The 13520-nt window shown below is 39.9% G+C and overlaps 1 protein-coding gene across 2 annotated transcripts in view; it reads right to left on the minus strand.

The window, feature by feature from the left end:
* The window catches only part of klhdc3 (kelch domain containing 3), a 29305-nt gene extending 20045 nt beyond the window's left edge, over window positions 1-9260 (minus strand). For both annotated transcript variants that reach the window (XM_084374879.1, XM_084374880.1), the window contains exons 1-7: window positions 9174-9260; window positions 6474-6714; window positions 4034-4210; window positions 3669-3784; window positions 3513-3584; window positions 1949-2162; window positions 1204-1290 (exon numbers count right to left, since the gene is read on the minus strand). In XM_084374879.1, the coding sequence (XP_084231005.1) occupies window positions 1204-1290; window positions 1949-2162; window positions 3513-3584; window positions 3669-3784; window positions 4034-4210; window positions 6474-6627 (820 nt within the window). In that variant the 5' untranslated portion in view covers window positions 6628-6714; window positions 9174-9260. The remainder of the gene's footprint in view (window positions 1-1203; window positions 1291-1948; window positions 2163-3512; window positions 3585-3668; window positions 3785-4033; window positions 4211-6473; window positions 6715-9173) is intronic.
* Window positions 9261-13520: the final 4260 nt, after the last annotated feature.

Genomic DNA, 13520 nt, shown 5'->3' on the forward strand with positions numbered 1-13520 from the left:
AAGTGCTTCCCATGGTGCCTGCAGTTCATTCAGCTTCTTGCTATATTTAAGCACAGGGCCCAGGGATACATGAATAAAAAGGAGTGATGAAAGCAAGAACACGAAACTTAACCTTCATTTGAACACAAAACTTTACATTTCAGAAATAGACACAAATCCTCTCCTCTCCTCAGCTGAAGTGCAGTATGAGTGACGATGTTGAAGCTCTCTCAGTTGTTCCATATAAGGATGAAGTGTGCAGTCTCACACTCTCAGAGCCAACAGCATCATTACATCTCTATAGCAACAGGCCATTCAGACTTTGTTGGATAATAATGTTGGACTATAATTGAGGTGCTGCCATCTAGTGGAAGACAAAGCACAGGTTTAAATGGTTAACAGCAGATCTAAGGTTCACCCAGTGGAAACCTCTCCAGCTGGACACAGTACCAGGTACTTCATCACTAATTACCCTGTGATGTGCTATAAACTGGAAAGGTTAAATATTGGTACTGCTAGGCTATCAGTTATGTTGCACATTCTGTATATGCGTACTTTTGTTACTATTAATACACCTCAGTATATGACTATCATAAAGATAGGCAGGAACTGAGAGGAAGTAGGCAAAGTTTGTTTTTAATAACTAATGCACTGGACTTGTGTCATCATAATACGAAGGAAACCAATGTATAGTGCTATTTCGTCACTATATTGAGAATGAATAATCCCCAGTGTGTTGTTTCCTCTTTGTTTAAAACAAGCGCACAAAGGTTTCTTCTCAAAAACATTTTAACTGACTTGAGAATCGATCTGGCAACATTTGTGAGAGCAGATAAAGACTCTAAAGACTGAATTATTGTCAGTTTTTCATCTGCGTGTTTGTGGCAAAAAATAAAGGGCATCTGTGTTTCAAACTCGGCATAGTGAACAGGGAGCCGCCAGCCATTATCAGGAGACTGATAATGATGCAATAAGGGAGGAGAGGATTGTCTACATGGCTCCTTACAGAAGAATGAGAAGGAAAGTGGGTCAACAGGAGCTAGCACTGCCAGTGCTGCATTACCTCAATAGAGGTGAGCAATCATCAATGCAGGTAGATTAAAAAACAGAATTACCATGCACTAGGCAAAGAAAAGCTATCAGGAAAGACACAATTCACAGCAGTGCTTTACAGCAACATAACATGTTTACCCAATCTGACATGTATAATAAATAATGCATCACCTGGATTGAACTTCCAGAGGTCGTTGAAGTGCCGGTCGAGACGGGCGTTGTATCCTCCAAATATATACAGTTCACTGTTGTAGGAAACTAAACACAGAAAGGAAAATGAAAAATGAACCAATTTTTGAGGTCTATCATGCAGATCAATTAAATGTGCAGCACAGTAAACAGAACCATGTGAACTGGTAAAATCAGATGGATTTGTTTAATCAGACAATGTGGGCGAAGAAATGCAATCTTGAATGCAGAAAGAAAAGCAATGTTTATACTCCCACAACACAGACAATAAAAAACAAACCATGAGAATGAAATGGAGAAAAGGTCACACTGGAAAAGGACTGCAGTTACTACACGAAAGAATCATCACAGTAAGAAAACTTGAAAATGATTCTACAAATCCAAGTTCTTCCTCTTATTATTTCAGACTATTCAAACTAAGAGAGCTGTACAGTTTGTTTGTTTGCTGCCCCCAAACAAAACAACACTCCTACTTATTGTTTACTCTCCGTATGGTTTTATTGTGACAAAATTCTCAAATTGAGCTCACAAGTCTCATCTCTGAATGAATTGTGGTTGAAATCCTTATCTTTTTTAAGACTACTTCAGAATAAAAAAAACACCCAGAAATTTCGGAAAGTGGTCGACAAAAAAACTAAAACAAAAACAAAACAATCAATGCATTTAAAAGTGATTATCACAAATCTGTTCATCATATTGATTTAATGAACGTTTGTGTGTGTCTTACAGGCTGAATGGCTCCTGCGTCCCTCTGGCAAAGGCTGTGTTGAAGGTGTGCTCAGCCAGCAGTTAGTCTCTGTGTCGAACACTTTGATCTTGTTGCAGTAGATCTCGTTGTTGGAGTGGAAGGGACCAAAGCGGTCAGCTCGCCCTCCAAACACAAACATCTTTGTCCCGATGATGGTGGCCGAGTGGAAGTCCCTCCAGCGTGCCGGAGTGCCCTGCGAAAAGAAGACCAGCAGATGTTACTTTTACACTCCATAAAGTTTCAGTAGAGAAACGAACATAAAGCATTGTACTCAGGACAGAAAGCAAGGAATGTAACCTACATGCTTACGTACGGCAATCTTGCATAACCTGAATTTCACCTCATAAACGTTCTGTTTCCACCATAATCCTGGGTGTAAAACCTCATCTCCATACTGGCAAAAATAAGGCTTCTTAACCAGCAACTTCAGCTAAACATCGCCATCTAGTGGACCCATTTACCAACTACAAAGGCACACAACATCCAAACCACTTTTTAAGCACCACAGCCTTTCAAAAACCTGTACAGTAACGGGAAATGGATATTGTATAAAATTAGGTGGGGATCAAACTCAGAATATTCATGCAGCTGATACTGTGGTAACAATGAATAATAAACAAGTATACAGGACAATAATGACGTGTGATCCGTTTCCACTGAATGAAACTGCGCCTAACAAAGGCAAGCCTCTACCCTCTTTGCATTTAGCTGGCCCGTGGCCACTGTAAAGCCTCTCACGTGCCCTTCTTTCCAGAATGTGCTCCAATTGTTTTCCACAAAATCTTATGCAGGCAAGCAGGCTTTTTGACTTGCATTACAAATACAGCAAAGGGACAAAAATATTGAATCAACTAGAACTGCATCAAAGACAGCAAGACTCGAGAGAATACCAGATTAAACAGGTGCAACAATATTAATGTAAAACAAGGTCAAATTTGCAGAACAGCAGGTAGTCTTGTTTCCAACAGGAATGCAAGGCTGAGTACGTACAGTCACATGCACAACTAAATCTGTAAGCACGGTGCTCTAATCTCCTTGATGACAAAATGTTATCAGTTAGGAACTAAAACTAGGGGCTGGTGGAGAAAGCCCCTGCTGCACCCGTCCCTAGTTCACCCTCAGGACTGGTGTCTATGTTTAAAATATATTTTACAAGCGTTTATCACATGAGCAGGTTGAAATGTACAAACACAAATGGCATTTCCCAAAAGGGGAGTATATATAATCCTCTGTGAGGCTTTTTGTACTTGGCCCCCTACCAGGGAGCAGCATTACATTGCAGTGCCTTTGTATCCAGCCAATCTGACCACTGAGCGCTCTTGTCGCACTACTGCCAACTACAGTAATAACCGATGGTTTGTGGATTTCCAACAGCGCTTTGAATGTAACTGAGCATGTTGCCAGTCCATTCTATCTTTGTGTTTTGTTGAGTGATTGCTTTGTGTCCTCTTTTTTTGGACTTGAACACTCAACACAAGACAGTGTCTAAAGAGGAAGAAAAATTATATTTTTGAAGGATTAACAACTGGTAGTTTTAACTCACTCTTGCATTTATTAATGACCAAACCATGTTGTTGGTGTCCAGCTTGTGGATGTCATTGGAGAAGCAGTCCGCCTTAAAAACAGCAGAGGAGACAAATTAAATTATGTTTTAATGTTCAGAGAGTAAGTCCCAAAGTGAAGAGTGATGAAGACTCACCAGCTGCTCATAGCCTCCAAATATATACATTGCCTTCATCAGGACGCAGGCCGAATGGCCATCCCTCGCCCCTGGGACAGTTCCCGAAATCTTGGGTGTGAACCATCTGTGGGTGTCTGTGAAGCAGGAAAAGTTTATATGAACTCTAAGTACGTAATCTTGCGAGGGACCTATCCTCTCATTTTACAATACTTTAACACTTGAGTCATGAGCAATACAAAACTATCACACATACAAGCAGGTGTTACAGCTCCCTGATGTAAAAACAGTTTTCTCTTCCTTTTGCTCTCACAACCTCAACATCAAACAGGTGCATCTCAAAGGAAATATAGTCTGAAACTAACACTAACAGCAGGTATACTTACTGATATCAAAGGCATAAAGCACATTGCAGGCCCCCTCTGTGTCATTACGCCCACCCCAGAGGTAGATAATGTCATCCAGCAGCACAGCTGTGTGGCCATAACGCATATATGGCACTTCACGGGCACGCTCGTGTCCTCCCGTCCTCACTGGAGGCAGCTTCATCCAGCGCAAAGACACTGAAGTACGAAACAGTCGAGAAAGGGATTCATTTAATACATAGTAAGAAAGCAACTTGTTCTCTTTATTTTGTCATAAGAATTTAAGGATTGGGCAACACAGCTTTAAAATAATATCGCAACATTTTTAGTGCACATCCATACACAATGCAGTTATTTTGAAATTTCCTCCAAAGCACCTTACAAATGCTAGACTTGGGAATAAAAATCAAATATCTGTTATTTTCGACCCAGTGGCAATATTCTCGGGATGACTATTGGACCTTTGACAAAACATAAAAACAATGAGAGTTTTGATGAATAATAATCAGTATTGTGGACATTATAACTAAGGGGGTAAACCCAAGTATTAGAACAAGTAGAACAAGCTAAGATAAGATAAGTTCAGAAAATTGAATCACTTTACTGAAATGCAGCCTTAAAAACTAGGAAAAGACAACACTTATCCCATATCATGATATAATGATATTCTACTGATCCGGCTCTAAAAAGAATTTTAAGAAAATATACTGACAATATGAACTTAAGACAAGCCTCAATCCCAAAGTAAATGGAACAAACTGCAGACAATGGTTACCTAATTTTTAGATAGATAGAGGTTCAAGATATGTTTAAAAAAAGTTAAAGGCAGCAATTACACTGAGTGAAACAGTTGGGGAATACATGTGCAAGAGATTTAACTGTCAAACTAAAAATAAAGGGAAGTATCGACATTTCACCAGACTCTTACAGCTGCTTGACATACCTGCGTTTCTTTTATCGAACAGAATAACAAGATGTTATGCAGTGTGAAACATGTGGATGCCTAATTGCGGTTCATTTTTAACTGATTTTGAAGGGTTAAAAACAGAGGGTAAAAAGTAACATGTCTGAAAAGATAGAGAAGTAAAGAAAAAAGAAAAAACAAAGGGCTTTAAAGGACAGCAGGCTCTGCTGTAAAAGAGACATCAAAGAGAAGGAGCACAAAACAAGTGACAAGATGAAATACTGAAACAATGGCTCAGGAGGTCCCGTTTCCATTTCAATCAGCCAAAGGTGTTATTATCAAGGGTTGGTGTCACAGATCTTTTCATGTTACAGCAACGGCAGGTAGGCTCGAGCTACTTTAAGAAGTTGTTAAACCCTAAAGCAGGTGGTTGACCACACAGGGGAAAAGAATATATAAAATGGGTTATGAGGAAGAAAAGGGAGCACTTTTACAAAAGATAGGGCAGCGCATTTAGGGAAAACACCTGTTTGTGAGAAAAACAACTTACAGAACATTTCACAAACCGCAACGGAAAGCTCGGTTTTTGATAACCAGCTGTAATGAGTAACCGTTAAAATAGTCAAAGTTCAATAAACTCTGAGGCACTCTCTCGTCCTTACTCCAGAATTTGAAAAACAAATATTTCCCTGCTTCGTCATAGATAAAACACTGGGCTTTTAAGGAGAATGTCTTTTCACCTACTTAGGAAACAAATAATTCAGTACAAACAGAATCCAAAAGTGGTTAACATATACATAAATAGATAAACTGGGATTCTAGTTTGGCCCTAATGAAACATTCCAGCTCTTTTCACTGACAACTCAGCGTGCTCTTGAGACCTGAAAATAAAATATTTTCTTTGATTCACTGATGTTGTTTTTCAGGTCATAAAAGAGCAAGAGGGATAAACGAGCACTTTCCAACAACAGCTGCACTCACAGTCAAGATAAACAGCTAAAAACAAGGAATTATTTCAATAATTTATATGCCTGAATCCAAACACCCAAACAGTGTTTTAGTGAGGTGTTGCTCCACCACATGCTGCCAATACAGCTTCAGTGTGCCTTGTACGAGTCTCTGAATTCTACTGAGGGAACTGGAACAACATTCTTCCAAAAGATATTTCCTCAGTTTATAGTTTTGATGATGGTGGTGGACAGCACTGTCTAACACCTCCAAAATTTCCCATAGTTGTTCAATTGGATTGAGATCTTGTGTCTGCTAAGGCCATTGCTTATGATTCATATCACTTTCATTCTCAGCAAACCATTGAGTGACCCCTCGTCCTCAATGGATGACGGTGTTGTCATCCTGGAAGAAACTACTCTCAGCAGCATAGAAATGTTTCCATCACAGAATAAGGGTGATGACTTTGTATTGATTTGTAGTGACAACTGGACTCAAACCATGCCAGCAAAATTACCCCCAGAGCGTAAGAGAACAACTGTTTGTCATGTTTCTCCACTCATTTATTCAGGTTTTTCATCGCAATTCGTCTCAATAAACACCACCTACCTGTGTTGAAGACGTGCACGTCAATCTGACGGAGTGTCTCGTAGTCCTCCCCGGAGCAGTAGCCTCCAAAGGAGTACACCTTGTGGCCCACCGCCACAGCAGCATGGTTGACTCTCCGCGGCCCTCCTTCTAGGTGCACCGACCAGCGCAACATTCCACGCGCAAGCACCTCTGTGACTGCGAGTCCTAGACCATCACTTTGTTGCCCGCTTGGATCCCATCAAGTCAGCACCATTGAAACCTGTGATCACAACAGCAAGAACGCTCTGCTTAGTAGCATGGCGGGGCAAAGTAGGAGTGGAAATCGAGGGGAACACAAAGGGCAACTGTTTGTCCTCTTGGGCTGAGAGTTGCTCAGCTTTGCTGCTGCTGACAGGCTCACAAGCCCCTGTATTATCTAAGCTGGGGAGTATTTTAAGAAGTGATTAGACCTACACCTACCGCTCCTCTTTTTTCATGGTGACTCCCATCCCTGTGCCCTCCCACTGCACTACAAAAATACATTATATATTGAATAAAAAAATACATAAGCACAACTTTCAAGCAATACTATATCATGAAAATGCTACATCAATATCATTACCCACAGCCTGCTTCAGTAATCCTTCAAAAGTAGTGAACTATTGAGTCACTGAGGTGTTATAAAGTGTAGAGCTGCAATGATTAATTCAATAGTTCAGCTATTAAATGAATCGGCAACTATTTTGAAAAAAGATTCAGAAGTTTGAGTAATCTTTAAAGAAAAACAAGTCAAAATGCTCCGACTCCAGGTTCTCAAATGTGAATATTTTCTAGTTTCTTTACTCCACTATGACAATAAACTGCATATTTTTGGGTTGTGGAGAAAACAAGGCAATAGAAACACCAAGTGTGACATTTTTCACCATTTTCTGACATTTTATAGAACAAACAACTAATCGATTAATCAAAAAGATAATCAACAGATTATTCAACAATGAATATAATCATTAATGCAGCCCTAATACAGTGAGTATTTGTATCTGTTGAAAGGAGTGCAACAGTGAACCAGTCATTTGTCTATTTTGGCAGTTGAGTTTGCATGATAGGACAGTCATGCATATCAAAAATGTTTGCGAAAACAAAGCACACCACATGAAAGCATCTTTAAAATCTGCATTTCAATGACAACTTGTAATTCAACAATACTTCCAACTCAAAGAAACACAACTCATAAACAGCAATTCAGTCCAAACAAGCAGGTTAATATTCACTTACTTACATATGTTATAAAAAGCATGCAACTTCTAAAAACAAGTGGACCTGCCTGTGTCATGGAAAAACAAAATGTATAGGATGTAATTCTACAGTATGTAACTCATGTTATTCATATACAACTACTACAAAGATTAAAGCACTGAATGAAGCGAGGTGTGACCTGACGAAACCTTGTATTGTGGCACACTGCCACTGTGTTCCTATTACAGAGGAATGAGAACAGTCTTTAAGCAGGGACAGCGCTCTGCAAAACAAAGATGCAGCTGTCTAACAAGATTCAGTGAGTTTCAGTTGCTTCCATCACGCTGGCCTCATTACAGCATGTGCAACAGTACGCTGGGAGAAGGGGTTGCTGCTGATGGCTGATCACTTCCAAGTGTGACAATAAAATGCCAGCAGACAAATCTGTTTGGGAACTCTTTATTTAAGAAATTCCCCCCACACTATGTGCCCCGTGCTTATTCTGTCTCAATGACTCACTTACTCACTGACCTCTAACCTTTGTTTGCTCTTAAAAATAAACCCCCAGCAGACCATTCACATAGACCTTTCTATTTCAAGACCACCCATCTCTGAGGAGCACTTTAGGCCAGATCCAGGCAACAGTCAAATGTGAGACGTAACTTTACTGGAGTCATTGTTATTGTGGTAATTGCTTTGGAGCTCACTGTAAGAGCAGCAAGGCAAACTCAAGACCCCACCTGGGGTAATGTGGCTCCTCATAATGCAAATCCACTTACAACATGAAGTATTGCATTATCTTTGCTGCAGTAAACCGGTTTATAGCCAACTTTCCCAACGAAGAGTAAAACAGCAAGTTTCACTATCACTTACAGTTTGATAGCAGGGACATCTTAGAGATAGGGTGGAAAGCAGTTTCTCCACCCTCCGTACCCACTGAACAGGATATTGTTGATATCAGATGACTAGCACTGTCAACCTAAGATGATCACAGTGGCTTTGTAGACAATTAGACTTGTTAACATATAGGAATCATAATGTAGACCAGCACAGGTCTTAGTTGGACATGTAAACTTTGGACGCACAGCTCGTTGATTGATAAAGCTAATCTAGACCCGGTGACATTGAGCTGTAACACCGTTACTACAGTCCATAAACGCCTCATACACAAGGTAGCCGATGTTAGCTACCAGACCGGAATAGCACACGCCTGTGAGGAACAGCGACTATCCACTGGGGTCGCCTGTCTGACAACATCAACCCCAACAACAATAACAGCGTCCCTGCGTCCAGCTGGTTGATAACCCACTGTGCGAGAGGAGAAGCTGTTGCTAGCTAAGCTAAAGCTAATCTATGGAAGCTAACTACCTCATTTAGCTGCTAGCTAGCTAACGTGAACTGAATATATCCAACCGGTAAGAGTAAACACTTCCAGCCCTGGCGAAGTTATGCACTGTTTAGTTAACAGACCGTAATATCAGCGGGTAAATAAAATGTGGCTACCTTCAGGTGCAGTCGCTTCTTGTTAACTGGTGTTTAGACAGGCAGCGGTATCCACCGGGAGCCCCTACCGACCGACTCCCTCGTGACGTGTTGGGGAAGAATCGTCCGCTAGCACCCCCTACCGGCTGTTTGCATCCTGGAGACACCCCTTATTCACTCTCACACTATAAACAGACTGTGAATAAATTTACCCTTTACTTGCAGCAATTTTACCCAAGGTATAGGTGAGAATTTTTTCTTCTCACATTTCCCTTTCGAGGGATTATTTACATGACAATGTGTAGTTAACCTTCAGGCTGCACGACTGGATTAACCTGTCCGTGTATGTATATGCAGACATGCTTGTTGCCTAATAATCCCTTTAATGTTTCCATTAAATGGGGCACTGTGTAGTTTTGGACAAGAAATTCAAACTCAGAATTTTAATATTTACAATATTAATGAGGTGATAATACAAGATCAGAAATATTTATCTTTTCCTTAACTGAATAAACAAGCTGTTCTCAGAGGAGAATAAGGTCCCCAGAACACTGCTTGAAGCTAGAAAGGTGGCAGGGTCCGCCACATATAAACTAAGTAAAACAGTATGAAACTGTGTTGTCCTTTGAGGTCAGTTTGTTTATTCGGTTTATTCAGTTGCGAAAACAAAGATTACATTTTCTTCTCCAAAACTACACGGTACAGTACAAACAATAGCTTTATTTATAGATTATAAGACCAAAAATTCAGACACCAGCCTGTGATGGAATAACACTAACTGGCCCCTGGTTTGCTATGTGTCAGTTAGTTTGTGCATCTTTGATTAAAAATTAAAATACGCACCATGAGAGCATTATTAGATATGACACAGGGCCTCTCTCCAAGACAGAGTGAGAAAAGCATGCCCAGTTTAATTAAATAGATAGTATCTCATTGGCACATAAAAATCAGAATACTTGTTATACAAAAGAACAAGGAGGTTTCATGGTGGTATCTATTAGTTGATTTGCCCTATTCACCTGTAGTGCTGTGAAACAATATATTCCCAAATGTCAACCCTTGAATTTACCTTGGTCCACTAAGCTATAATCATATACGTATTGTTATTTGGATGTCCCTAGGGATCACATAATACCTTGAATGATTACATTTGCATTTTTTCCTGTGTTAAACCTCACATTGATTGGACAACTACTACTCTAACAATTTTTAAAATCAGTCCTTTTTAAACCCACACCATTTTGACATATCAGTGAGAAAAGTTCAGGGCCCTTTAATGTTCATGCTGATGCACTCCCTCTGTCATGACTTACTGGTACACTCACTTGAACTGACTGGAGTTGTTGTTGATATTGTTAGAAACACTTGTGCTTTTCCTGCTATTCCTGGGCTACACGCTTATCAGTGAGATAAAACACTCAGTAGCCACTTTATGAGGTATACCTGTGCAATCTAATGCAATCCACTACAACTACTCTGCCATAAAGTCTATTTTTATGATGCCCCAGTTTTGTTTTTGTTTTTTCACAATATCATAGGAGTTAATTAAATTATATTTTGGCACTGAGGTCATATTTATTAGTGTTGCTGTAGAAAGGACCGCTTTTCTGACAATGTACACAAAAACTGACCATTATAAACTTTGTAAAAATAGATGTTATGGCAAAGTTGTATTAAATTGAGTGTACAGAATATAGTGGCCAGTGAGTCTAAGAGTTTAACACAGTGGTTCCCATCCTGGGGGTCAATTTAAATCTGAGGAGTCAATGATGATTAAAGTGACAACAAAGAAGAACATATAAATATTTGACACAAAGTTATCTTTGATCTGAGAAGGAAAAATGGTGTCTTGTAAAATTGCTTATAACTCACATTCACATTAAGCCTCTGATCTGAGATGTGACATGTCACAAGTCAAAAGGTTGGGAACCACTGTTTTACCAGACTTGTTAGTGAAGGAAGATGATGGAGCGAACTGATGAAACCTCCATCCCCACTGTTTACAGTTGTAGTAACCCACATATCTTATTTCTCTCACACACAATAACACCATTGCAGCAGTAGATGGCGCTGTCAGACAGCAGGCTATCACACTCCTAAACACACAGACTTCAGCCCAAAACGTTTTCAAGAAAATAATCCCTACCGTTGTGTAATTGCTGAGGCAATGGGACCAGATTATCCTTTGGTCTGGTTGAGGTGCACTTGGGCACTGTTACTCCGTGTTGGCTGCTGACATGACAGCCCTTCAAGAGGACTTGTGGTCAGTTACCAGGCAGCATCCCTGATCTCAGTGTTTTAGTGTCAGATTGTTTAGAAACACTTCAGCGTTAAAGAAGGATAATGACACAGGCTGGAACCCAGCTTGTCTGTATTTAACCACTAAATAAGACCAAGAACCTCAAATTATTTCCGTGCAAGATTGTGGTCAAACCGGGATGTTTCTAAGTATGAATATGTGTTTGATATAAAGAAACATCTTCCAGCTCTATGCTGTCAGTAAATAAGAATGTGCTCTTGGGCAGCGTGCCTTGCTTGGAGAACAAAATAACCTTCATCTGAGGTTCATATGGGCATGACTGACCTAATCCTGCTGTAAGTGAGGTCCGGGTGATGGAGCAAAGGATCAATGTTAACAACTCTGGTGGAACTTGTTATTTTGTAGGATGTGAAGCCCGTCCCATACAGTGATTTTTACTGGAACCCCTTTAACACCCTGCATCACACGTCTTGACTCAAGTATGACACATGATGCAACTTGATTTAGCTGCCTAATTTCTTAAAAGCATCAAATTACAAAGGGGCTGGGTTTTGTGTGTTCAACTTCGATCCAAACAGTCAGGCTGAAGTGAAAGTAGAGCCTTGTAATAGGATTACGGCTCTGAGGAGCCATGTTACAGCTGCCCGTATCACTGCCCAGGTCTGGTCTACTTAGGAGGGGCTTTGATTGATTCATCGTGTATAGGCATTCCAACACCATGCCAGCTGCGCGTCATGCACAATGGTCAGATTGTGCCTGGGGCTGCCCGAACGACAGCTGCCCATGGCTGCCCCTTGGAGCTTGGATAGGTGTTTACAGACCACAGACGGACACACATTGACAAAAAGGTTACAGCATATTGTGGGTGCAGTATATTCTAAAATTATCTTAACCCAAAAAGTGAACTTATCTAGAGCTGTAGATGAAATGTTGTCCATAAAAAACAAGTTTCAAGAAGTCTTGTGTTCTTTATTTCAACATCTTTGAGGCAGATGAACGATCTTAAATTAACCCTGACAGTCAGCGCTGTAGCTGTCTACTCAGCAGTGCTGTTACACAATGCAGTGTGATGATGTTATTGTCTGGAAGTGGACCCAGGAATTTCTGGAAATGGCTTGGATACGTTTAGATAAATGATCACATGTCTGGGACACAGGATGTCATTTGGGGTAATAGCTTTGTTTAAAGTTATAACATGCATGACTCACACTGCATAATGATATGGTGTATAATACACTGATATTATACTGAGGCATGCATACCTTCCCTGATTAGATTTAGTGCCTGGCCTCTGCACTGCAAAAAAAGATAAAGGAAATTTAAGGAGAAAATGATTCAATTCTAGTCAAACTATTTTTTGATTTTGCTTAAGAAAGTATCATCATTAATTCACATCAGAAACACATGAAACACACTGAAATAGCAATTACAATTGAATTAGCAAATACTTCTACATTCAAAGTTGGTAATAAATGAAATGTTTTCTTGCATTCTTAATTTTGGCACAATCTCAGAGCAAAACATCTCAAAATAAGACTAACTCAATGTAACTTGATTGAAAGTACAGTATGTAAGAATTGGCCACTTGTTAAATTCATACTCAAACAAAAGAAGCCACATCACAAGAGTATTACTTAGCTCATTTAGCAATACAGCTAACGATCGGGACTGCGAGCTTGGAACAACAGGGGAGTGTTGGTGTTGTTTACACAGGCCGTCAAAGGGGCTTTGGATAGCCAGGAGAACGAGAGGCTAGCTGGTTCAGCAGATATCGTTGCAACACAATACTTACATGCCTTTGACATACAGTAACATCACAAGTGATGATTATTCACATTCTATTGATACGTTTAGTTACTTTTTTTGGTGTTTTAAACCATTTTTTTTAACATATTGCATCTTTATAGCTGCCTATCAAGACAAGGCAAATGACATTTACTTTAATTGAGTCAATGGATTTTACTTGGAATGCAGCAGATAATCAATTTATACTAAAATCAAGACCGAGGAGGAGGACCATGGAGATTTTTCTCTTGCCTCACCTCTTTGTAAAAAGATGATATGTGTATGTAGCAGTTGCAAAAATTGAGTTTCTCCTCACAAAGTCT

The sequence above is a fragment of the Pagrus pagrus genome (assembly GCF_965226575.1).
Source record: "Pagrus pagrus genome assembly, chromosome: 15".
Lineage (NCBI taxonomy): Eukaryota > Metazoa > Chordata > Actinopteri > Spariformes > Sparidae > Pagrus > Pagrus pagrus.